This window comes from Neovison vison, chromosome 3, assembly GCF_020171115.1.
Source record: "Neovison vison isolate M4711 chromosome 3, ASM_NN_V1, whole genome shotgun sequence".
In the NCBI taxonomy this organism is placed as follows: Eukaryota; Metazoa; Chordata; class Mammalia; order Carnivora; family Mustelidae; genus Neogale; species Neogale vison.
In genome coordinates, this window is record NC_058093.1 from 3,419,645 (window position 1) to 3,445,180 (window position 25,536).

The 25,536-nt window shown below is 43.9% G+C and overlaps 1 protein-coding gene across 4 annotated transcripts in view; it reads left to right on the top strand.

Annotated features, from left to right (window-relative positions):
• MFSD6 (major facilitator superfamily domain containing 6) overlaps nt 1–25,536 on the top strand; it is a 69,290-nt gene that overhangs the window by 25,304 nt on the left and 18,450 nt on the right. For all 4 annotated transcript variants that reach the window (XM_044241171.1, XM_044241168.1, XM_044241169.1 and 1 more), the window contains exon 3: nt 24,055–24,152. In XM_044241171.1, the coding sequence (XP_044097106.1) occupies nt 24,055–24,152 (98 nt within the window). The remainder of the gene's footprint in view (nt 1–24,054; nt 24,153–25,536) is intronic.

Consider the following 25,536-nt stretch of genomic DNA (forward strand, 5'->3'; position numbering starts at 1 on the left):
TCCGCCTCCCGCCAACGCAGATCGGGCTTGGATCCGTGGTTGATAAGGACGTCAGTCGTGTCTAAGGAGGCCGGAGCCGCCATAATCGCTCAGCCATGATGCTACCCGAGGAGATTCTGTGTTTTTTTCTGACTGTTACATCCATCTTTGCATTTTTGTCTGCCATGAGCACATGGGACATGTAAAAATCTTCCTTTCACCTCAATTTCCCATGGCATCTTTTTAGTCAAAAAACAATATACCAGTGCCCAGTGTTTCTTCTGTGATGTTGCTCACTTAACGTTTGTCTGAAGTTGACCGAACAGTACCTTGCTTCCTGTCAGTCCTCCTGCTTTGCGGTCGGCTGGAAGGCTTAGACCCAGCTACCCGTGAGTGCTCTTATCTCAGAGAACAGCAGGGCAGGTCTCTTCCTAAATTTGAAATTGCTGTAACTGAAAGAAAGCAACCATGTGTGTCTGTGTGTGGTGATGATCAAGTCTGTCTCTGGTAAATTGAAGGAATAGATAGGGACAAGATTTAAGAAACAGTGATTTTTTTCCCCCTTTCCTGTTAACTGAAGATTTTAATTAATTAATAACTTACATCATTTGATTTAATTTAAATCTTCAGCCTACAATCACTCTTTTTCCTAAACAATCGTGAATATTGTTTTCTTGTCTGGTTGGTTTTGCTTCGGGAAGCTGTGTCCTCCTGCTTTTGTTTCTCAAGTCTTTGACCCCTTTGTTGTCACTAAACAAAGTCAGGCATTGTGTGGATGGTTCCCAGACCCACAGGGTCCCCAAGGCACAGTCAGTGGAACCAATGTGAAAAGAGTCTTGTAATATCAGGGGCTTGGAATGTCCTTCAACTTTGTCCAGGTCATGTTTACATTCTCTGAGCTTTGTGGATTGACCATGATGCATGTAGACATTTCTCTTCAGCTCAAGTATATGAGGGGCTCCTCTCCTCAATGAAGCGGGTTATTGATTTGTCAGAGAGAGAGAGAGAAAGCAAGCAGAGGGAGCAGGAAGCAGAGGGAGAATGGGACTCCATCCTAGGATGCTGTGATCATGACCCGAGCTGAAGGCAGATGCTTTACCAAATGAGCTACGCAGATGTTCCTCAAATAAGCATCTTTAAAATCAGTCATTTGTTCCCAGAAAGGCACTCAGGTCTCATAAGTGAGCAGAGTTCCTAGATATCATGGTTTAATCAGTCACAAGCATTAATTGAGTACTGACTGTGTACAGAATATGAATATGCGTTCTATTTTCAAAGAAATTGTTAGGCTCTTCTCATGCGCTGAGAAAAGGAAGTTTATTTTTTGTCTTTGCCTTTTGTCTGAAGTGTATATTTTCCTGATAAAATCCTAGCAGTTTTACTAGTAATTTTGGTAAGTACGTGAAACTTATACTTTTTTTTTCCTTTTTCTCCTGAGCATTGTTAATTACTCATTGTTTAAAAACCTACAGCTCAGGGGTACCTGGATTGTTCAGTGGGTTAAGCGTCTGCCTTCGGCTCAGGTCATGATCTGAGAGTCCTGGGATCAAGGGCCATCACTGGACTCCCTGCTCAGCAGGGGATTCTGTGTCTTCCTCTCCCTGTGCCCCTTCCCCTTGCTCGTGTTCTCTTTCTCAAATAAATAAAATCTTAAAAAACAAACAAAGAAAAAAACCCTACAGCTCATTCTACTTTAATTTTCTGGTTTTATATACAGAAAACATCTTCCTTTTGTTACTTAATGGTCTGATGGAAGAAAAAGGCTCTGTGGTCACATTGTTGTCCCAGGGGTCTGCTGGGATTTCGTCAAGTTGTGGTCATTTATCTCTTTTGGATTTTAATTCTGTCCATTGAACATATTATCTGAACTACTTTTAAAAGATTCTCTTAGCTGGCCTGTGATTATGCCCACTATTCAAGCAGAACAGGTAGCTTTCTTTTGGTAAGAATTTGGGAAGCCCAGTCAGGTGGTGGCGGTTGAGATTTGGGGCTTTGAAGGCGTGATGATGACCATCGGAACTTCTCACTGGAGCACAATCAGACATTAAAGAGTTGACAAAGGGAAATTATCTTTCCATGATTGATAGTCTTTTATGTTTCCCTTATAGACTCATAAGGAGGGGTCTGTCTGTGGCTCTTATGTATGCATGGATGGTTTTTCAGTATTCTGTGACTGTTTTATTAGGAGCTTGTTTTCAGGAGTCAGTGCTACCGTAAAAATTAGAAATAGCCTCATGTGGTCAGAAGTAGATTTGCCACAACTTTTTAAATATGGATTCATAAGAAAAATTTATACCAGAAAATAGTTTTTTAAAATAGCATGTCCAATTTTGAAGTACTTAGTATTTTAATAGTTACACAGTTGGGGCTCAGTTTCTCAGGGAATAAAGTGTCAGTCTAATGACACATATACACACACACATGCAGAGACACATATACGCACAGAATAAATGATTTCTGTTTTTGATCTTGGATTTTGTCCTTCTCTGGAAAGTGGCTTTCTCAGGCAAGTAGGATAATGCTCAGTATTTCCACGCAAAAGGTAAATTTCTTTTGATGTGAAATCTCGAGACTTTGAAATTTATAGCAAGTATATTTGTAGGCTAATTTATGTAGAGATGGTAACTAGACTTATTTAACTAGAAATGTAAGTGTATCTTAAGGGTATATTTATGCTGCTGAATGTTTTAACAGTTGTGGTCAAAATGCACTACAGTCAGTCATGTGTAAATGTGTAAATCATTACTATCGAATGTGGCACCATCACCTGTTATTCGATCGAAATTTATTTATATTTTAAAGGACACAAAAATCTATTCAGTCAACTTGACTTTGCCCTAAGATTCTTATACTCAAGGTCAGTTTTGCCATGCGGATATTTACTGATGGGGTAATAGATTAACCACTTTTAGCCATTAATTTCTTCTTAATAGTAGCTAAGTATCCCAGTGAGCTAGCCGGTCAGCTTGGGAAAGAAGAAAATATATGACGCAAATATCAAAAGGAGGAAAACAAGTTTTCCTAGTGTGGGAAGACTGAGAACAGAGAACAAGATACTGGGCTACCCGCTGAGGTCACAGGGAAGTCACTGGAGGAACAGCAGTCGGCATTATAAGGAGGAAGAAATTCTGCTGTTGGCACGTTCAGGGACGGCTTCACAGAGAGGGGGAGTTTGAGCCTGCCACAAGGGATCTGGAAAGATCTTGTTCATTTACTTATGTTTTGCTGCTTCTCCCCTCCCTGCTCTTACCATGGTTCCGTGCCATATTAGCTGACTACCACAAGCTCGAAGCTTAAACCCTGTGCCCACGGGATAGTGATTTGCGGCAGTTCAGACTGTGAACATGGATAAGATCAACAAGGAAATTTTGTGGTCAAAGAAGAGAAATGGGCCGAGGAAAATCAGTTATGGCTGTCTCCAGATTGTATTCCAAATAGCTAATCTTACTGAAGTGTTGGTCTGTGCTTTATTGCTTGAAGTAGGTATTCTCATGCTTCAGCATGTTTTGTGTTGGGGGAAGGGTGTGGTACGGTCTTTACTGTCACCTGCGCATCTTGCTTCCGGAGGAACCGGCTTCCTGAGCTCCCCTGCGTGCCATCAGCGGGCCGGGTGCCCTCTGTGAGTGCTGACGAAGCCAACCTGATTCTTCAACAGGCGAGAGAGGAAAATAGAGGGAGAAGGAATGTAAAGAGCCGAAAGGGAAAGAAAAAGAAAGAAAGAAGGTGCTGCTTCCTCAAGGGGAAGCTTTCTTCTTGCCCTCCCTCCTGAAAGGCCGTGCTCCACAGCGGCTCCGAGTACAGGCTGCAGGCCACCGCCTGGTTCAGAGCCTGGCTTTGCCGCTTGGAACTGCGGGGCCTTGGGCAAGTTATAGAAGTTTTTGCATCTCTGTTTTGTCACCTGCAAATACGGAAACTGTTAGTACCTACCTCTTAGTTTTGGGTGTTTTTTTTTTTTTTTTAATGAAGATGAATGAGATAAAACATGGCAACAACTTAGTACAGTGAATGGCATATATTAGGAGTTCAGTTGATTTTTTAAAATTATTACTACTTTGTTAATCTTCAGATATATTACGTTGCAGTAAAGGCCACTAAATATGAGAAAAACACAGGGACTTAATACAGTATCATAAGTGTACAGACCATTAAGGTTGCAAAGTGAAAATGTTTGTGATTTTCTGAACTAACATTCTTTGCCAAAGACGACCTGGTCAAACTGAGTTTGTCTCCCCACGTTATGTGACTGCGGATTATTAGAGACTCCTTCGTGCCATTTTTTAGAGTTGTGAACGGCCGGCATACAGGGTGGTTACAATTGTTGCTGTTGTTAAATGTGATTTCTGTTTTTTCTATTGCTTTCCCTTCAAAGACAGTGATACCCATTTTTATAGGAAAATCCTTTAGGGGAACTGTTTCAAACAAATACAGATTCTCACTATTAACAACGTATAAGCCATAGAATCCCAGAAGTAGAGGAATTTATGGTCAAGAGTTGAAAGGCAGTGATTTGGTTCTTACAGTCCCTTGAAAAGAGCAACTTCATAAAGGGAGATGTCAGCGCGTGACATCTGTCAGGCTGACTTGCCGGTAACCGCGTTACGTTAATGGAGCAACTCACAGTTGAGAACGAAAGGCCGGCACTGTGGGGCAGTGCGAGTGAGTGCAGGCCTTCTGGATATCGGTGTCGAATCTGGTTTCTCTTTTCCCTTTGCTTGATGGAGGCACTGAGTGGAATAGAGCAGCTCTCACTCCGTATAAGCTGCACCCTGGGGTCGCACACAGCCGCCGTCCCCAGCTCACAGGCTGCGGGGTATTCATTAGGGTGTGCACCGGCAACGGCAGAGACAGCACCCGCAAGTTCATTACCTAGCCAGCACAGTGAGGCTGCCGTCCGGGGTGCGCTCAAGTTAGACATTCTCTATGGCCTGAAGATCGCATTATAAAGTATACACCTATCTGGAAAACCACACACATGCAGAAAGACATGTTCGTGGATGTTTACTTGCTTGTCCAGCTTCCTAAGTGGAAAAGAAAAAGAGTCTAAATGCCCGTCAGTTGGAGAAAGAGTGTGTTTGCTACAGTATAGTCGTAAGATGGGAGATGATGCAGAGGTTAAAAGGAAGGGACTAGATCAATATGTCAATGTGAAAAGTTCTTAAAAATATGTTGAATAGACAAAAAAGCAAGTTTCAGAATGAGACATAGTTTGGTACATTTATGCACATTTTAACAATGCATATTAAAAGTCATATTTAGGTGGGTACACCTATATGCATGGAAAGACATTTACATTTGGAGAGGAAAAACTTCATTTCAAATTCATATTAACTCTTGTTTTTTGGACAGGCTGCAGAAAAGAGGGGACTGGGATTGGGGACAAAGAGGATAAGGAAAACCTCCACTTAATCTACAATATTTCATTTTTTTAAGGAAATATGGAAAAGTTCTCATAATTTTCCATTCTTGGCACTGGACATATGTATTGCAGAAGTTTTCTTTTGGATTTCTTATTGGAAAATAGCTGAAAGCTTGTCTACTTATAGTGAATCTAATATAATTATCCTCAGATAGAAGAATTGTGTGTGTGTGTGTGTGTGTGTGTGTGTGAACTATAGAGACATATATCCAAATACATCAAACATGGAGAATCTGTTATATATATATATATATATATATATATATATATATATATATATATTTCCCATGTGTTTCCCCCTAAGCATACATATAAATGACTAAAAATCTACTTTACCTAAGTATCGTGGCCTCGTGTTTCTTTAAAATGAGATAGGGTGCGAATTTATAGTATCTTATTGGGAATTAATATCAAAGTGTCCAACATCCCTGATTTGGGCAGTAATTATATTTCTTTATATATAGAAAGAAATTAGGGTACCAGAAAGCTGCATGAGCTCCCAAAGACCGTCCTTCACCACAGGGGGTGAGTCCAAGTACGGGTGTTCGCTCTGTTGTTTCAGTGTCTGGAGTCATTCGGTGTCCACTTACCGCCTTTTTTGTGTGGACAAGTCAAAAATCAAAGTAATCTTGCTAATTATGTTTCTACTTATCCACGGAAGCATTTGGTGGACTGCAGTTATATAATCGTGTGGGGTACTCTGAAGAGTGGATAAGAACGGAGATTCCTTTAGAAGTTTGCCTCATAGCACACCTGTTCACAGCCTTCCCAGCTGGGAGGCGGAACCCCACTCGGTTCTTGTTTCTGATGCATTAAGCATCTTTTCCTCACCTTTTCTCTGCTGAAAACAGCATCTCTGCACAGTAATCTGTAAGCAAACAGTAGCTTGTTAACGTTCCCTGGAAAAGATAACCCGTAGACCGACTCTCAGGCGTGATGAAGAAGAGCGATGTCCCGTGCGTCTGGGCACTGTGTCCCCCTGCACCGCGCTGCGGGTGGGGGGGGCGCTGCAGGTTGAGTGTGGCGAGGGGTCCCGTGGACGGCAGCTGGCCATGGGCCTTGCTGGATCCGTGGCATCTTGGCCAGACTTCTCATTCCACTTAGAATGAGAAAGAGATGGGAGCACGTTGGTTCAGCCTCGGCTTCAGCCACCTTCTCAAGGCCTGGTGGGACGGCTGGGTGGTCTGCTTGCTGTCCCATGTCCTTTTACTCCTGTGCCAGTCTGCCTCGAGGGGGCGTGCGTGTGTGAACACGTGTACATTTGATCTAGGTTCGAATCCCACACTTAGCATGCATCGGACCTTGGACAGCTCAGCAGTTTAACTTGGATAAGTCTTTTAGGTTCTTCGTTTATAAAATGGGGTTGGGGGCGCCTGGGTGGCTCAGTGGGTTAAAGCCTCTGCCCTCGGCTCGGGTCATGATCCCAGGGTCCTGGGATCGAGCCCTGCATCGGGCTCTCTGCTTGGCAGGGAGCCTGCTTCCCCCTCTCTCTCTGCCTGCCTCTCCATCTACTTGTGATCTCTGTCTGTCTAATAAATAAATAAAATCTTTAAAAAAAAATAAAATGGGGTTAATAATTGCACTAAGCTTCACAGCAGTAGATTAAATGAAATAACGGCTGGCGACCCTGAGTGCTCAACCACAGGCAGTAGGTGGTTTTCTTACCGCTCTCATTAGATGACTCCTCCAGCGACATTTATGAAGCACATACTCGGTGACAGGCACTTCTTCTAGACCCTGGGCGGACAGCAAGTGTGTACTAAGACAGAGGCTCTCCTCAGACTAACAGGCTGTTGGGGGAGACAATAAGCAGTGAACAGGTTATTTTATTCCCAGTGTTGATGAGTGGCGTCAGGCAGAAATGATGCAGGAGGGGGCCTCACAGAGTGACCGAGGAGACACGACTGCTTTAGCCTGGGTCGGCTGGGAGGCTTTCTCTGAGGAAGTGACATTTGAGCAGGGTCCTGACTGGAAGCCAGCAGTGAAGACGTGGGGAACAGGGGACACCACAAGTCTGAATGGCATGAGGCAGGATGAGGCCTCACGGGAGGTCAGCAAGGTGGCCAGGGCTCCTGCGGTGCCTGAGGCCATGGTAAGAGCTGGCACGGCTATGCGTCCAAGGGAAGTGGGAGCCGTCGGTGAGCCTGAGCGGCGGGTGACAGGAACAGATTTCGGCTTTTTGATGTTTTTTTTTTTTTCTTTTTTCCCCAAATGCCTACACGGGTAGTGAATCTATCATCACTATTTACCTTGCTCTAGTTTAGAATGGACCCATTTCTCTGAATTACAGAGAAATCAAGTCATTTTCTTCCCGAGCCCTGAGCTGGTGATGACACATCACCTCTGTTGACTTATGCTTTCCAGCGATCCAGATGAAGGGCTCAGGGTTTTTAGGTTTTTGTGTTTTAAGCAACTTCACAATTTCAGAAGAGCCAGACAATCTAGAGGATAAACAAAAAAAGAAAATTAAAAATTAAAAAATCTCCAACCTTAACAAGAAATACAATTCCAGCTGGTATGCTGTCATCTGAGGGCTTAGTCCAGAAAAGTGGTTAGAAAGGTGCATACTGATTGTTTTACCTCTGAGCCCTCCTTTAACCCTTTTGATGGCCTTCTGGGGCAGGCACTGGTGTGTCTATCTCAGGGAGGAGGGATTCCGAGTGGTTCCTTAAGTTGCGGACTGTGACACAGCTAGTAAATAGCGGAGGTAAGACTTGAACCCAAGCCCCTCAGACTCCAGAGTGATCTCAGCCACTTTATTTATTTAACTAGTTTTGATCTCAGCTACTTTGTAGATTCATGGGCACAGGGCAGCACGGCAAGTATTTTGTCCCTTGATGCAACCCAATCTCACCTCTTATTCTAGTCTTTTTTTGTTCTGAGACACCAGTGTCCAGTATAGCTTTTTCACCTGTCTCAAGCACTCTCCCATGTCTTGCTCGTAAGTTCTCCATTCCTCTAAAATGCCCCATTCTCTCCAATTATTCCTTTCACTCCCCCAATAAAATTCTCATCTCTCCAGACCAGCGGCCTTCCAGTAGTGTGAGGATGAGAGTAATGCAGAACACACACTGAATGCAAGTGGCAAAACAAACATTTCTAAAGAAGACTATGTATCATGTTAATTCATGATTAAATATTATGTTCGTACAGTGTTTTCTTGAAGGAAGTCTTTATTAAAGACCAGGTTCTCTTCTAGGATATAGGGTTGAACAAGATACCCAAGGCACCTCTCTCATGAGGTTCATGTGGCATGGAAGACCATGAAACAAACGAATGAAAATGTTGATTGCTACAGAAATGTCAACTTAGACACCTAAGATGTGGGGAATGGGAAAAGAGTAAAGCAAATGAATGTGAGAGTTCTTTGGGGCAGGTCTCAGTATAGATGGAGCAAGGGAGAAGTTATTTTATGAACCAGATGCCAGATCAATGGTGGTGCCACTCCCCAAGGGAGGGACCCCAGGGCGGGGGAAGAGGATTCTGGAGTATGGAACTTATGGAAATCTTACGAGACGGTGGAGATGCCATTGGGAAGTTGCATTTGTAAGTCCAGATCTTGGAAGAGGGGACAAGGCTGGAGATGTCTTTTGGGAAACATTGACGTGTACATAGGACAGCAAACGCCATCCCATGATTTGAAGTTTTCTGCAACCATCTTCCTCCTCTACTTCCCTCCCTTCCCTTCAGCTAGTCAGTCCATTTTGGGAAATCATCTACCCCAAACAAGGAAACTGTTACTATCAGTGTTACCTCTGGAAGCGATGTCACAGAGCAGGACTGTTGAAAAGAGACAAGTTCAGTGCTTCTAGGATGGGGATGAAAATTATATCCTGAAGTCAGAACAGTAGTCTTGATAAATATATCCATAATATTCTCTTGAGGTTACTCACTCAAAACTCAAGACTTTCATCCTAGAGTGAGTGTCCATTAGAAGCGGCCCATTTTTCGTCATTCTCTGAATCACAGAATCCCAGGGGTGGTGGGTGGGGAGGGAAAATTGGCTAGCAACCCTGAGTGCTAGTGGACCCTGCATTTCTGTGTGACTGGAGAAACACACTGCTGGAGGGATGATGATGTCCAAAATAGCCTCTTGGCTTAGGTGTGATTTTTCTGTGCCTAGGGCTTATTTGGTAAGTGCAATGTAAACTAAGACAGCATACCAAGATAAGCAAACAAATCATTTATTATTTTTCAATACACATGCCTGATCATAGCATTATTTTTTCATTGCCTTCTCTCAGGAATGCTTATAGCTGGAGTATACATTATGCAGCAGAGAAGATTCTTCTATCTTTTAGAGGGAACCATTTTCTTCTCTTTCCTAATTAGGCTAAATCAGAAAATCACTTCTTCCATTTCTAATTTCTAGATCACCAATAAAAATAAAGGGAAACTATATTATTGTGGGCTTTACAACTTATAGTTTTCATAACTATTTTTATTAGTACAACCATAAAACAGTGAAGTTTTGCTGTTCTCATTTTACAGTGGCTGGATAGAGCTGGGTGTCCTCCATTGGTAGAAAGACCATGTTGGCTCCCTGGGGCTCTGGGGCGGAGCACCTGAGAACCTGCAGCCAGGCTTCATGGAGCCCCAGGGTGTGTTCCTAATTGTGTCACAGAGTGTGGGCATTAAGAACAGGGAAGCCTGTTGCTGTGGACTGGATTGTGTCCCCCTGAAATCCATGTGCTGGAGCCCTAACCCCGAGCGTGATGGCATGTGGAGATGGAGCCATCAGGTGGTGACTGAGATTATGTGAAATCATGAGGGCAGGGCCTTCATGATGGGGTTAGTGCCCTTATGAAAAGAGACACCAGCAAGCTTGCTCTGCCTCTTTCTCTCAGCCATGGCAAGACACAGTCAAAACCAGTGTTCCTAGAGTAGTTGTCTCCTCACAGCGGCTTCCGGGGAGGTACTTCAGGGATCTAGGAGTGGAACAGATCAGGGATCCTTTCAACCTGTTGGTAGGCTAAGCCCATCTCAGAGATTTCCTGGGCTCGTCTAGAGACCCACAGTGTTGATGAACACGGCCTCTGCCTGTGGTGAGACCGACCCAAGGTGGAGACTCTTAGCCCCTGTCTGCCCTCCCCTCATAGACCTGTTCGGGGTGTGTGTGGGGGGTGCCGCTCCCTAGTTCCTGTTCCTTGCCCAGCCCAAGCCAGAGAGTCAATTTCTGAGAATTTGACTTCAAAGTCAACTTGCTCGGGGGCAGAAATCCTGGCTCACCTTGTGTCCTACCTCAGCAAGACACCTGAGCTCTCTCAGGCTACCGCAGTAGAAATGGGCTTTTGGCCCATTTTATCGCATAACAAAATTCTGCTTCTCAGTGAACTTTTCTTTTGTGATCCAGGATATGGGACAGCTGTTGACTGGCATTTATTTTACTGCTTTCGTCTTACGCCTTTTGTCCTCGTGACTCATCAAAGTTTAAAATGTTAACTGTCTTCTAAAGCCAACTTAAACATACAACCAACTACCTTGATCCAAGTGTACAGCTGTCACCAGACACAACCACGCTGACACTGCCAGGCCCTGTCGCTGTCCGTCCAATGCAGAGGTGCTTCTCGGGCCCTTGTCTAGGTCTGACTTCATGCACGAACACAGCCCCTTGTTATTATCGACCAAAAGAGCCATCAGGCAAGGGGCAGGGACCTTGGCCTTACACTGGTCCATGGATGTGGCCCTATTCTGCCTCTCCGAATCTCTGTGTCCTTCTGTCTGTGAAAGGATTGGACTTGATGCCTTGGCTTCTTTGAGATCTGACTTGAAGGGTCTCCTTTCTACTGTGGTTGGTGTTAGTATGTAGAAAACCCCGCAGTGGACCTCACGTCTCCCTCCCCTCCCCCACCCCCGGGAGGACTCAGACTCCCTATTGGAATGGCCTTTGCTGATAGGTCACAAATGTGCACCAAGCCACTCGTGCACACTCATCCCGGCCACGGCCTGACCACAGACTTTGTCAGAGATGAGCGACGTGGGTTATGAGGAGAGTCTCTGGGAACTGGACAGAGGGTTTTCTTTCTGGAAAGCCAGTTGACTTGAATAGAGGTTAGAATCCTCAACCCGGGACATTTTTACGGTCTGGCTCTGAAAGAGCGTGTCTGGGACTCGGCTGCCCTTACTGACATATTTGCATTTTAGTCAGTAGTAGTTGCCACGTCTGCACCGTATTGCCCGGTTTCTCTTTACACGTTTATCCGGCCTTTTCAGAGCCCCCGAGTGTAAGCGAGGCGGTCCTGCTGGTTGCTGACGGGAGTCTGTCCCCGGGGGTCTGCGCTGCGACTCCCGCGCCTCAGCCCTGTCAGGCCGCGCCGCCATGCAGCCGCCGAGCCGACGTGAGCGGTGCTGCGGAGCCCGGGAGGAGTAAACCGCGCCCAGAGGACTCGAGCGAGCACGGACAGACAGTCGGACGGGCACGCGCAAACCCTGCACGACTCTTTCTGAGGGCGCGGCCAGGCTCTGGCTCTGGAGGCCCAGCGCAGCCGCCCCCCGCTCACTTCCCCTCTGACGCACGGAGCCGAGCGCTCTCGAGCACGACGTTGGCCTCTTTACCGAATTGTGCTGGAATTTTTGGTAACCTCGGAGCTGGACGTCATTGTGTGGCCTGAGCTGTGTCCCCCCAAAACGCACAGGTTGAAGACCCGAGCCCCGGGACCTCGGACGGTGGCCGCATTCGGAGGCCGCGTCTGTCAGGGCGGCGGAGTGACGTGTGAGATGACGTTGTGACGTGAAAGGCGGAGTGACGCCGAAGCCGTCGGTGGGTGGGGGGACCCCAGGGAGCGGACAGGTGTCCCCTCGGGGGGAGGCCGGGCCGCGGTCACAGAGTGGGGACAGCGCGGGGCTCGGGGAGAGGAGCCGTGAGCGGCCGCCGGAGCGACGGTCCAGCCTATGCGGCGACCGCAGGCCGCGGCCCCCAGCGCCGCGAGAAGCCGGTTCTGCTGCGCCGGTGCCGGCTGCGGTGCTGGTCGCGGTGGGACCCGCGGACGGACCCGCCGCACGGGCCTCGCTCCGACCCGGTTCCGCGCTGCCCCGTCATGGCAGGCGGTTGTTGAGCCTTCGTGTGGCCGCTTCTGTCGTCGGAAGCTGCTCCCTGCGGGGCGTCACCGCGGGCTCTTCCGTGGACGCGACAGAAAACCCGCTCGAGCAGCTCAAGCGGCGCCGGGGCCACGCCGTCTCCCTCAGAAGCCCGCGAGCGGCCGCGGCCGAGTCTCACCGGGGTCTCGGGTTCGCTCAGAGCCGGGCTGCTTCTCCGCGGGCTTCCCTGACGGGTCCGGCATCAGGGGCGGCCGAGCGGGGCCCCGCAGCTCCCTCAGTGCCGGCTTCGCGGCCGGAAGCGCTTCTGCTGTGGCGACGGCTCGCGGGGGTGACGCGGCCAGTCCCTCCTCAGCCGCGACAGCCTTGGCGCAGCCGAATGTCTCCTCGTCGGCCTTGCCACCCCGGTTCGCTCCCGGGTGTCCCGCAGAGCGTCGTACGCCTGACGGTTCTTTCCCCTCGTGGTTCTGCGCCTCATCTCCTCAGCGATTCTCTTCCTTGGCGCCGCCTCCTGAGGCACGCGGGCTGTCGCTGTTCCAGGAGCAGTAACTCCTCCCGGTTGGGTGGTTGGGTCGTGACACTCCCTCATCCTGGATCTTTTTTTTTTTTTTTTTCTTCCCAATTTATTTATTTTCAGAAAAACAGTATTCATTATTTTTTCACCACACCCAGTGCTCCATGCAAGCCGTGCCCTCTATAATACCCACCACCTGGTACCCCAACCTCCCACCCCCCCGCCACTTCAAACCCCTCAGACTGTTTTTCAGAGTCCATAGTCTCTCATGGTTCACCTCCCCTTCCAATTTACCCAAATTCCCTACTACTCTCTAACGCCCCTTGTCCTCCATGCTATTGGTTATGCTCCACAAATGAGTGAAACCATATAATTGAATCTCTCTGCTTGACTGATTTCACTCAGCATAATCTCTTCCAGTCCCGTCCATGTTGCTACAAAAGTTGGATATTCGTCCTTTCTGATGGAGGCATAATACTCCATAGTGTATATGGACCACATCTTCCTTATCCATTCATCCGTTGAAGGGCATCTTGGTTCTTTCCATAGTTTGGCGACCGTGGCCATTGCTGCTATAAACATTGGGGTACAGATGGCCCTTCTTTTCACGACATCTGTATCTTTGGGGTAAATACCCAGGAGTGCAATTGCAGGGTCGTAGGGAAGCTCTATTTTTAATTCCTTGAGGAATCTCCACACTGTTCTCCAAAGAGGCTGCACCAACTTGCATTCCCACCAACAGTGTAAGAGGGTTCCCCTTTCTCCACATCCTCTCCAACACATGTTGTTTCCTGTTTTGTTAATTTTGGCCATTCTAACTGGTGTAAGGTGATATCTCAATGTGGTTTTAATTTGAATCTCCCTGAGGGCTAATGATGATGAGCATTTTTTCATGTGTCTGATAGCCATTTGTATTTCCTCATCCTGGATCTTGATGAACGTGTTTAATTCTCTCAAATTGAGCTTGGGGCCCACGAAAACTCTTGAGGCCTTTTTCAAATGAACGATTGTACTGAATGTCGGTGACTCTCGTCTGGCAATGACAGGGTTTGTGTTTGACACGTATGTCAGGTCATCCTACGGAAAATGTTTAAACAAAAATTTATACAACACGTGCGCCTGTGTGTGTTTGATCACTAACTGCTACTCAAGCGGAAACTGTGATGAAGCAGCATATTGTGCTTTCTGAGGAGTTGGGTTCCATTAGTTAAGGTTCTGTTTTGTTTTGAACATCCTTATTTTTCTACCTAGAGATACACACAACCTAAGAAAAAGTAGAGAAACTAGAGGAACAACAGAGAGATGTAAATAGGGCCAGGACCCGCGCAGTGACCTGATGGCTACCATAGTTAGGCTCTTAGCTTATCAGGCACTGGGAAAGGAAATATTTGAAGGCAACAAAATAAAGAATAACTTAAGACCAACAGAGGCTCAGACTTCACTTTTTTTTTCCTAACAGAAAAAATGGAAGCATTGGTAGCTGCACAAAACATAGGTAAATAAATAGGCTTTTCCTCCAGTCACTCTTCGGACACACAATGTGGTTCTTAACACTCGGGATGAGCACAAGCCCACTGTAAACCTTAATGATGGGAGCTGAGGAGCTTGGTGTCTATTGGTGATCCCCTTGGCGGTGCTGTGGTTGGTATGGGAGTGCTGTTGGTTCTTTGAACTTTGCGGCATGGACGCTCACTCTTAGTCTTCTAGTGAGGTAGGCCGGTGGGTACCCAAGAATACCTGCTTGTGCACATGTGTTGAAGATCCATTGTGTGATGCTTCAGGAGGCCCCACATAACCAAACCACAGAGAGCTAGTCATTGAACTACTACTTGTTCCTACAAATGATTTAATATGTATCTTCAACTATAGCCTAACATTAATCACAAATGGTGCCAAATATGGGCATCCTTTTTTTAAAATCATCCTAGTTCTAGGTCTTTTTTGTAGGTCGATTCATCCTTTCACGTGCCCATCTCTTATATACATACACACACACATATAAAATTATAGACATAATACATGCATGGAGCACGTCTCATTCACCACATATCCCTGGCACTTAGCACAGTGTATTCAAATATTTGTTGAGTGGTGTTCTATTTAAAGTATTCATATTTTCACTCTAGTTGAGGAATATTTATTGAGTGCCTCCTGTATGCCAAGCTCTGGAGATCAAATTCAGCCAACATTAAATGGAATTGACTTTACCCTGCACAGAGCATACATGGCTGGAGGACAGAGAGCTGAGCAGAGCACTGTGCCAAATAGGCTACAAAGAAAGATGTTTCCTAATGGAATCTTGTTTCTACTAGAAGCTTTGATTCAGAGGTTCCCATTGTGTTACATATTATACTTTCTGATGAACCAAGTGGCCCTTGAAGCAAATAAGCACTTTTCTTAAGACTCTCTCTACAGACTGCCACTTCCTTTGTCTAGAAAGAATACAATAATGGCAATGCTGATTATTTCATGTGCTTTTCTTAACTATACGTTTATGTGGTTTACTCACACCCCATCTCACAATAAGTTCAAAAGATAAAAATAATATTGAATACTAGTTAGGATGTCCTATTGTTTTTAAGCCAAAATAGAGACTCAGATAATATCCCTTCAGGTTGGAGGACTATGGGTCAAAATCCATACATCATTTAGCGTGGTTATTTATAACTACATGAAACATAGTGACTGGTCTCTGCTCATTCTTTGAGAAAGTAGATAACGCATGGGAAAAAATTCAGGAAGTATTAAAACATACCCAGTAAAGTCTCTCTCCCACCCATGGGACAGTTTTCCAGTCCTCCTCCCTGGAGACAATCATTGTTACGAGGTTTTAGTGTTATCTTTCCAGAGATATTCTGTTCGCATGTAGGTGCATACATGTATGTGAAACTCTCCTTCTCTGACATAAATATTAGAATGCCATACTTAATATTCTGTAGTGGGTTTTAGCTTGCTTTAAATGGCAGTGTCAAGGAGTTAGAGTTGGCAGATTGATAATAAAATGTAACGTATTCAAAACTTAAATATTATAAAACAAAAATACAAAAGAATTTGCTAGTTTTTGATACAGAGTCAGATTTTTTCTTTGAAAACAATGTTGCTGGTTGGGGTTAAACCAAATGTATAATCTATGATTTCTGTTAGTTTTGGTATCTTTTTTTAAAAGATTTTAATTTATTTATTTGACAGACAAAGATCACAAGTAGGCAGAGAGGCAGGTGGGTGCGGGTAGGAAGGCAGGCTCCCCACTGAGCAGAGAGCCTGATGCAGGGCTCGAGCCCAGGACCCTGGGATCATGACCTGAGCCGAAGGCAGAGGCTTAACTCACTGAGCCACCCAGGCACCCCAGTTTTGGTATCTTTAATGTGGAAAATGAAGTTAAAGTTACTTTTAAAACAACCTGAGAGCTGAATTCTTTTAGTTTTTTATTATTGTAACCCAGATTTTTTATGGTTGTCTTTCCTATGTCTAATTTGACAGTTTTACCTTTTAAATCTTGATTATTATATATTATCAAAAATATATAACTGCACAGCAAAGGAAGCAGTCAACAAAACTCAAAGGCAACATGCTGAACGGGAGAAGATATTTATAAATGACATATCCAATAAAGTGTTAGTATCCAAAATATATAAATAACTTACACAAAATACCAAAAAAAATCACATAATCTAACCAAGAAATGGGCAGAAGTCATGATCAGACATTTGTCCAAGGAAGGCATACAGATGGCCAACAGACACATGAAAAGATGCTCAACACCACTCATCATTAGGGACATGCAGATCACAACCACAGTGCAGTCGCCTCACACTTGTCACGATGGCTAAAATTGAAAACTCAAGAAACAACAAATGTTGGTAAGGAAGTGGAGAAAACGGAACCCTCGCATACTGTTGGCAGGAATGCAAACTGGTGCAGCCACTCTGGAAAATAGTATGGAGTTTCCTCAGAAAGTGAAAAGCAGAAGTGCCCTATAATTCAGCAAGAGGAACAGCACTTCTTTTTGCCCCCCATGTCATTAATTTACTTAAGATTACATTGTGTTACTGTAGGTTCACTGAACTCTTGAGCAAGGCAGGTTCCTTTTGAGGACAGAGATAAAGACATCTTCCTAGTCTTCCAAGAACTCACAATCTTCTGCATACAAGGTGTAGACTGTGACAGATAGTCTAATGGAAACAAATAGTTTAATAGTATTAACGGAAGCACAGAAGGAGATAGGATCAGTTGCTCCTAGAGACATTTGGAGACATTGCTCAGAGGGGATGATCTCTTTCAAGAATGGACTCTTAGAATCACAGATGCCAGTGCCCAAAGTTGTGTCGAGGACAGGTGTGTTGTCTGCTCTGGCACTTCTAGGTAAGCACTTGGTCTGAGCATGGGGGGTGGGAGCTCCTGCCATATGTTGTTCAGGTCACCAACTGTGGCCATGTCTCCTTCCCTTTATCTGGTTGCTTTTGCTACGGTTGGGGCATGAGAAGAGTGTACCCTGATGGTGGCTTGGGTCACCTTCTTAGAGTCAGAATTCTAAAGAATGCCAGCTATGATCCTTTTTTTTTTTTTTTTACTTTTTTTAAAAAAAAATTTTTATTTCTTTTCAGCTTAACAGTATACATTGTTTTTGCACCGCACCCAGTGCTCCATGCAATCCGTGCCCTTTCTAATACCCACCACCTGATTCTGCCAACCTCCCACCCCCCGCCCCTTCAAAACCCTCAGATATGATCCTTTCAAAGCAGTAAGCCATGGGAATGGAACACAGGACAGCAGGAAAGGACATGGAGGGAACAAGAAGAGGGAGGAAGGAGAGGAGATTCCAGATAGTGATGGCAAAAACCTATTCTGCTAGACAGGGCAGAGAAATCCTGGCAGGATGTCCACAGTAATACTGATGGAGATTGGTTGGGAAGAGGGAGATGGATTTGAAAACACAAGAGTTTTCTAGACTGACATTTAACTCTTTGAAGGCCTAAAACTTATCTTCTAATTATTTTCTAGAGAGTTTGGATATATTTTTTCCTACCTTTTTAAAATTAATGACTGTGGGAAACCTCATCATCTTAAGGTCATCAGTATAAATTGGTGGTCATGCTTGAAATGAGTTTCATTCTTGGGGAGGAAGATAATGCTTCCATGAAGCTCCAAAATCTTGACTGTAATTAGCAGCTGACGTCTGCCTGGTCTAGAAAGACATCAGTAACAGTATCTGAAGGAGTCTTTTTTTAACTGACAAGTTTCTATAGACTGTGAAAGGATGATCTTGCAATAATGGAACCCATAGCAAGGTGAGACCATACACTGTTTACCACACAGAAAACTGAAGTGGATTCATACGCGAGGCAGACTGTAGACTCAGCTCCAAGTGTCCGATGTAAATGACCAATTCTGTCTCTTTAGGAACTGCGAAACTCCAGCCAGTGCTTGTCCAAGTGCTTTGTAACCTGTTCGGAATGTTCTCTGAATCTTAATTTGTTGCTCATGTATCTTTGTTGCCCACTGGGCCCATCGGCTACACTTCCTCTGCCCTGGAGTGTGTGCATCCCCTCTTGCGGGCCTTGAACACGGCGGCGTGGAACTGCCAGGCTGTCTGCAAATACCCACCTTCTGATATCACTGAAGACAGTCTTCATCCAGAGCATTTTGTCTTATTTAGGGGCCTTTCCTTTTTGGGGAGGTTTTACGTTTTTCCAGTAGAGGCTTTGCAAAGGCTTGCTGCCAAGTCATTTAGCTGAGAATGGGATCCCTTTGTGTCATATGGCTCTTCTGTCTCCCAGAGCTGAGCATTGTCTGGTAATCCTGCTTGGGTCTTTCTTTGAGGCTCTTAGCCTGTGCTGTCTCTGGAAGAAAGAGTAGTTTCCAGATTGGATCTGAACTGCAGAAGGTCCCTCATCTCTTCATAAATCCTGGACTTTGATTCTCCTTGTATCTTTCAGACACCCTCTGTCAGTTTTTCTCGTTGTTTCTCTGCCTGTGATGTCCTTCCCGGTTACCTCTGTCTAGCTAGTTCCAGCTCGGTGTCTGGGCACCCCCAGGGATAGCTAAGAGCCTCTCCTTTGTGCTCCCTAGTGTTTTGTGAATACCTTTTAGTACTAAATTATTTGTTTACATTTCTGTCTCTCTGCTATACTGTAAGTTCCTTGAAGTCCAGGAGGAATTCTCTTCATTTCTTATTCCCCTTGAGTACAGCATCATGTATGATACATAATGGTGTCTCGATAGTGTTTACTGAGCAGAAATCACGTTCGTTGTGGCTTAGAGAGACTTTTGGGGAGAGGGTATTCAGCCACATTATAGAAGGGTTAAAACTAGACAAGTGGCCTCATAACGAATCTACACTTTGTAGGGCATTGCAGAGTGGCTCGCAATGATATCTGCCAATACCATGAATTGTAGTTATGTAAGAAATCAGAATCTCCTTTTGTATTTTTGCTCAAATACAGAATCAAGGTATTTGAAGAGTATTTGACAAGTGATTTGCATTTTCCATGGTGTAGTTGTTTTGTGCTTCTTATAATTGTGTTCCCTCTCTTTATAGTAAGTTCACTTACACCAACAACCTGTCCTAAAATTGCCTTTATTTCTTGCTTAATTTTATACTTAAGGAATTCCTGTTGTGATATAGGAAAGCAATGATGTCGTCTTTGGATTTCTTTATTTTAGGGGTTCAGTAAGTATCTGTATCTCACTGAGAAGTGTTTTTCAGCCTATTCTTGATATTTCCAGACCTCCCAGTGCTTAGGAATATTCTAGGACTTTGAACAAGTGCTCTATATTCAGTGTAAACACTTTGATTGTTCAGAAAATGATTAGTAAAACACTTTAGATTTCTTTTTATTTGAAAGTCCTTAATTTCATGCGTGTGCATGAATTCATTTTCTAGGGCTGCAGTAACAAAGCGCCAACTGGATTGCCTAAAACCCAGAAATTTATTTCCTTACGTACATTCTGGAAGCCACAGTCCAAGATCGAGAGGTCAGCAAGTCGTATTCCCTCTGAGGGACTTTCCTCCTTGGCTTGCCTTCTTCCCCGTCTGCACCTGGTCCTCTCTCTGTGCCTGTCTCTGACCTATTTCCTCTCCTCTGACCAGGACACCAGTCATACTGGATTAGGACCCACACGTACGACACATCATTTTACCTTAATTACCCCATTACAGGCCTCATCTCTTTCACAGTCACTCCAGGTACTGGGGTTTCGGACTTGGGACTTCAATATACAAATTTCATAGGGACAAAATTTAGCCCATAACAGTGAATAATGTGGCAGTTTAAATATCGTATTCAGGTATTAAGGAGATTCTTAGGTTGCTGAAATACTTCTAGGTGACTATTTAATAAATACACACCTACCTCTTCCCTTTCCATAGATCAAAATGTTGCCTTCCCTCCTGCTCACAATTTTACCCTTGCCGCTTTCTTGATGCCACTGGCTGCCCCGGAGTGGTTGGTGAGGACGAAATGCTAGTGCTCCTCTCACTCTTGTCAGAAAACAATCTTATTTTAGAAAACTATCTTATTTTAATAATGTAGTATATAGTATGTACAACATATAAAATCTGGTACTCGAATCCTGTTCTTTAAAATGATGATGGTGACGGTGGTGATGTTCTGAGATTAGAAATGCAGTACAGAAGTGAAAGATATCAAGCTGATAGTCACCTGGCTTCTTGGTGGCAATCTGAGACCCAAGAGTCCCAAGTGTTACAGACTCCAGTGACCGAGTTCCACATGGTAGCAGTTCGAAGGCACAGCACCATCGACCTCTAGAACGGGGTTGATCGACTTCAGGTTACTTTTAGGCTAGGACCTGTGGATTATGGCCTGCAGTTATCAGGATTACTGACTCAGAGGTGGTCTCAAAAGAAAGGTTCAGGATATTCAGTATGAAGGAAGGATGTGTTATCACAAGGAAGATGTATTATCAAATTTTTTAAATAATGGGATTATGGGAAAGTATTAGTGGGAGCTGCTTGGAATGAGCTAGACCCGTGGTTCTTCATCCTGGCTTAGTATCAGAAAACCTGGGAGGCTTTCTAAAGGACAGTGCCTGGGTTCCAAGCACAGAGATTTTTATTGAGACTAGCGTGGGCCTGGACATCTGTTATTTTTAATAGTTACCTGAGTAAATCTGACATAAGCCAAAGTTAACAAGAACTAATGAGCTAGATCAGGAGTTAGCAAGATACAGCCCATGGCCAAATCTGGCCTGCTACTGTTTTTCTATGGCCCAGATTTTTTTTTTTTAAAAGAATGGTTTCTATACTTTTAAGTGGTTGAAAAAAATCAAAGAAAAATAGTATTTTGTGATGCATAGAAATTACAGTTGTCCCGTGAACAACATGGGTTTGAACTGTGCAGATCCTCTAATACACAGAATCTTTTTCAACTATAGTACAGTACTGAAAATATATTTTCCTTGTGTTTTTCTTAACATTTTTCTCTATCTTATTTTAATAATGTAGTATATAATATGTACAACATATAAAATCTGTGTTTATTAACTTTATGTTATCAGCTGGGTTCCAGTCAATAGTAACTACTTGTAGTTAAATTCTGGGGGTTGTCAAAAGAGAGATGTGGATTTTCTACTGTGCAGGGGGACTGCATCCCTGACCCCTGCCTTGTTCAGAGGTCAACTGTCTATGAGATTTAAATTTCAATGTTCATAATTCAGATTTTATTGGAATACAGCCATGCGTGCTCCTTCATGTATACAGTGTCTGTGGCTGCTTTCACGCTATAGTGGAAGGCTGAGTAGTTGCGAGAGACATACAAAGCCTCAACTGCTTATGGCATGATCTGGCCATTCATAGGAAATGTTCACTGACCCCTGAGTTAGGCTATGTCAATATCATCAACAGAGCTAGATTAGAACTGAAAAAGAAAACATCGGTTTGGGTGACTTGTATGTTTTTGTGTGTGTTTTGCACTTTAACGTCCTGTGGGCTTGTTGTGTTGCTGTTGTTTTCTAGCAGCAGGACCCTTCTTGATGGATCCAAGCTAGTTTGTTCAGAAAGTGTTTTACCAAACAGGGTTGAAACATACACTTTTTTTAAAAAATAATTTTTAAAAATTTTTCATAAACATATAATGTATTATTAGCCCTAGGGGTTCAGGTCTGTGAATTGCCAGGTTTACACACTTCACAGCACTCACCATAGCACATACCCTCCCCAATGTCCATAACCCCACCCCCCTCTCCCTACCCCCCTTCCCCCAGCAACCCTCTGTTTTGTGAGATGAAGAGGCTCTTATGGTTTGTTTCCCTCCCGATCCCATCTTGTTTCATTTATGCTTTTCCTACCCCCCACCCCCCCACATTGCAGCTCCACCTCTTCATATCTGGGAGATCATAGGATAATTGTCTTTCTCTGATTGACTTATTTCACTAAGCATAATATCCTCTAGTTCCATCCACGTCGTCGCAAATGGCAAGATTTCATTTCTTTTGATGGATGCATAGTATTACATTATACACACACACACACACACACATATACACACACACACACACACCCCACATCTTCTTTATCCATTCATCTGTTGATGGACATCTAGGTTTTTTCCATAGTTTGGATTGCTGCTATAAACATTCGGGTTCACGTGCTCCTTTGGACCACTACATTTGCATCTTTGGGGTAAATACCCAGTAGCACAATTGCTGGATCGTAGGGTAGCTCTATTTTCAACTTTTTGAGGAACCTCCGTGCTGTTTTCCCGAGTGGCTGCACCAGCTTGCATTCCCACCAGCAGTATAGAAGGGTTCCCCTTTCTCCGCATCCTCACCAGTATCTGTCATTTCCTGATTGGTTAATTTTAGCTATTCTGACTGGTGTGAGGTGGTATCTCATTGTGGTTTTGACTTGTATTTCCCTGATGCTGAGTGATGTTGAGTACTTTGAAATATATACTTTTTTCCTTAAAACATACCAGTAAAAAGAACATAGTGTCCACAGAATATGACAACCCAGAACTTTTCAATACTGAAGTTCCCCTAAATCCTTTAAATATCCATTTCCTCTCCCATCTCTGCCCCTCAACCCTTTTTTCTCTGTCTCCCATCCTTCTGTTCCATATTTGCAGGTGATACCAGCTGGATGCCTTGAAGCTTTCAAAGTTGGGCAAAGAGAACTATGTTTGCTGGAATAATTTTAATATAAAAATGTAGTTGAGCAAGATGAGGAAAATACCACTGACAATCCTATTGGCTTATTTCTTTTATCTTCGAGTTTTCACCCACTTGAACTTAGAAAAAAAGAAAAGCGTTAAGGTTAGGAAGAGTAACAGAAAATGGAAAACAAACTAGAAACAGAAATCCCCACCATCGGGTTGTGTTTTGTGCAAAAACGCAGCCACCATTTGCTTCCAAGCCATCTCACTCAGCTCTGAATGGGAAAGACCGTAAGCCTGTGCTTAGAGGCATCACTTAAGGCCTTTTTTTTCTCTCATAATTTTGGTGGTGGTGTTTGTGAGGGAGGAAGCGAGGTTGACATATATTCATTAGTTCGGTCAGCATATGATATCATGGATTTATTTTTAAATAATGAAGATGTATCCGTTGAACTGATAGGAAGAAAGTATTTGATTTCCAGATCATTTATTATTTATCATTGGATGATAGTTTTTGATGACCTTGAGAGTCTCCTTATAAAACTCCTTAGTGTCTTGGGTATTGCATGTGGGACCATGTTCATGTTCATGTTCTTGTTTCTGTCCTGCCCTTCCCCTATCATCATGAAGTAGCTAAAGCCCCTGGCATGTTTCCCCCACGGCCATCTGGAAGGAAGCCAGTAAAGTCATTACAGATGGCTGTGTGCCCGGACTATCTTAAAAAAGCATCGACTGTGCTGCTAATTCAGTTTCAGGAAGGGTGATGTTCGCTTTTATATTAACGAGTGTTTTGAAAAGACTGAGGGCAGATATGTTGGGAGCAGTTTTCTTCTCCTTGGAGGCCATGGTTAAATTTAGTTGTCCTTTAGCTTCCCAGCTCCCAGGTCCGAGCACTGCTGGCTGACGGAGGATGCGGATGGGAAATGTATGTAATGTTGGTGTGTTTTATGTCTCATACAGGGTCTCGACTTACTTACCTTTGCTTGTTTGTGTTCAAGGGTTCTTTACATTGGCCTGGCCTGCAACACGGCGCGCTATATTTACATTTCCTACCTGGAGAATGCCTGGACTGTTCTCCCCATGGAAGTTCTTCAAGGTAAGCTAACAACTGGAATTAGAATTATTTTTCTCCCTGACTGAGCTAGGACTATGTAAACCTTCAGTGACCATGAGCATCTGACTCTGAAAGGAAGGGCAGACCTGCTCTTCTGTATGGTTCTGAAGGGTTCAGGAAGAGGTGACATCAGGGGGCTGGTTCTTCAGTGACTCTGAGTGGCTGTTTGTGCAGCCAAACAAAGCTGGGTTGTCTACGCCCTTGTGATTAAACAAAGAAGGAGGAACTCAAATGAACTCTAGGTACAATTAAGCCTCTGCGTCCAAAGGTGGTTTAAAGTATAAAATACTGATCTTTTAAAGACTTTGGTGTTTTGGTGTTTGTAGGTTAACTGTACATGCTGAAAACAGGTTGTCATTATTATTTTGATTCTCAGCTTCTTTTATCACATCTAGTGATTTACAACTAAAGGTTTATATTCAAGCTGTTATTTTCCCATGAACCTTTTAAATCTTTGCTCAAATGCCCTGAGCAGGGTTCTCTTTGCTTCACTGGACTGATTCCCTTCAACAGATAACAGTGAAAAAAAAATTTTCTCGGAGGCTCTTACCATGGGCTTAGGAGCAGTAAAAACTGGGATTTCTATCCAAAGCTCATTGCCATATTAGCTCCTATAATCTTTATACTGAAGACCCTTGTTAACTGCTTGGCTGAAGCATTTGGTGGTTGGTGTGATGATTACAATGAAAGTTTAGGCCAAGATTATCCAAGTTGAGGCCTTCTGGGACAGCCTAGGCTCCAAATCATTAATTCTCCTGAGTAGTCTCTGATTATATACAGTTTTATTAGCTTTATAGTTTGCCATTCTCACTCTCCCCTAAACCTGAGGAAACAAATATAGCACCATCTACATAATTTCTTGTCATGATCTCTAAGAGGACTCATTATTGTACATCTGAACAAAAGGTACAAAATGCAAGTGCATTCATCAGATCCCATTGTGGCAATTAAAAATAATTATCCTTATTGAAAGGAGGCATAATTTTTATTCACATGATAATTATAAAATTAAAATATATGCATATTCTAAAGATGCTATTCTCAGGCCTGATCCAATGGTATAATTGGTGAAAGGAGATTTTGTTTAAAACAGAAAATGGAAATTTGTCTTATAATAAATTACTGTTTATAATAATTAGAACTCTGGAAGAGTCTTGAGGTAGAGCATATCTCAGCACTGTGTCACTTAAGAAGAACAAAGCACTAACTGTGGACCGTAGGAAAGAATTGTGCAGCAACGAGGTCAATGCAACGCAGTTCTCAGGATTTCCCAGCTCTGGTTTTACAAGGCAGGACCCCCCCCTTACTTAACCTCTTTACTTGTTGGTGTCCCACAGTGTGCAGATTCTAGATTAAAAAACAAACT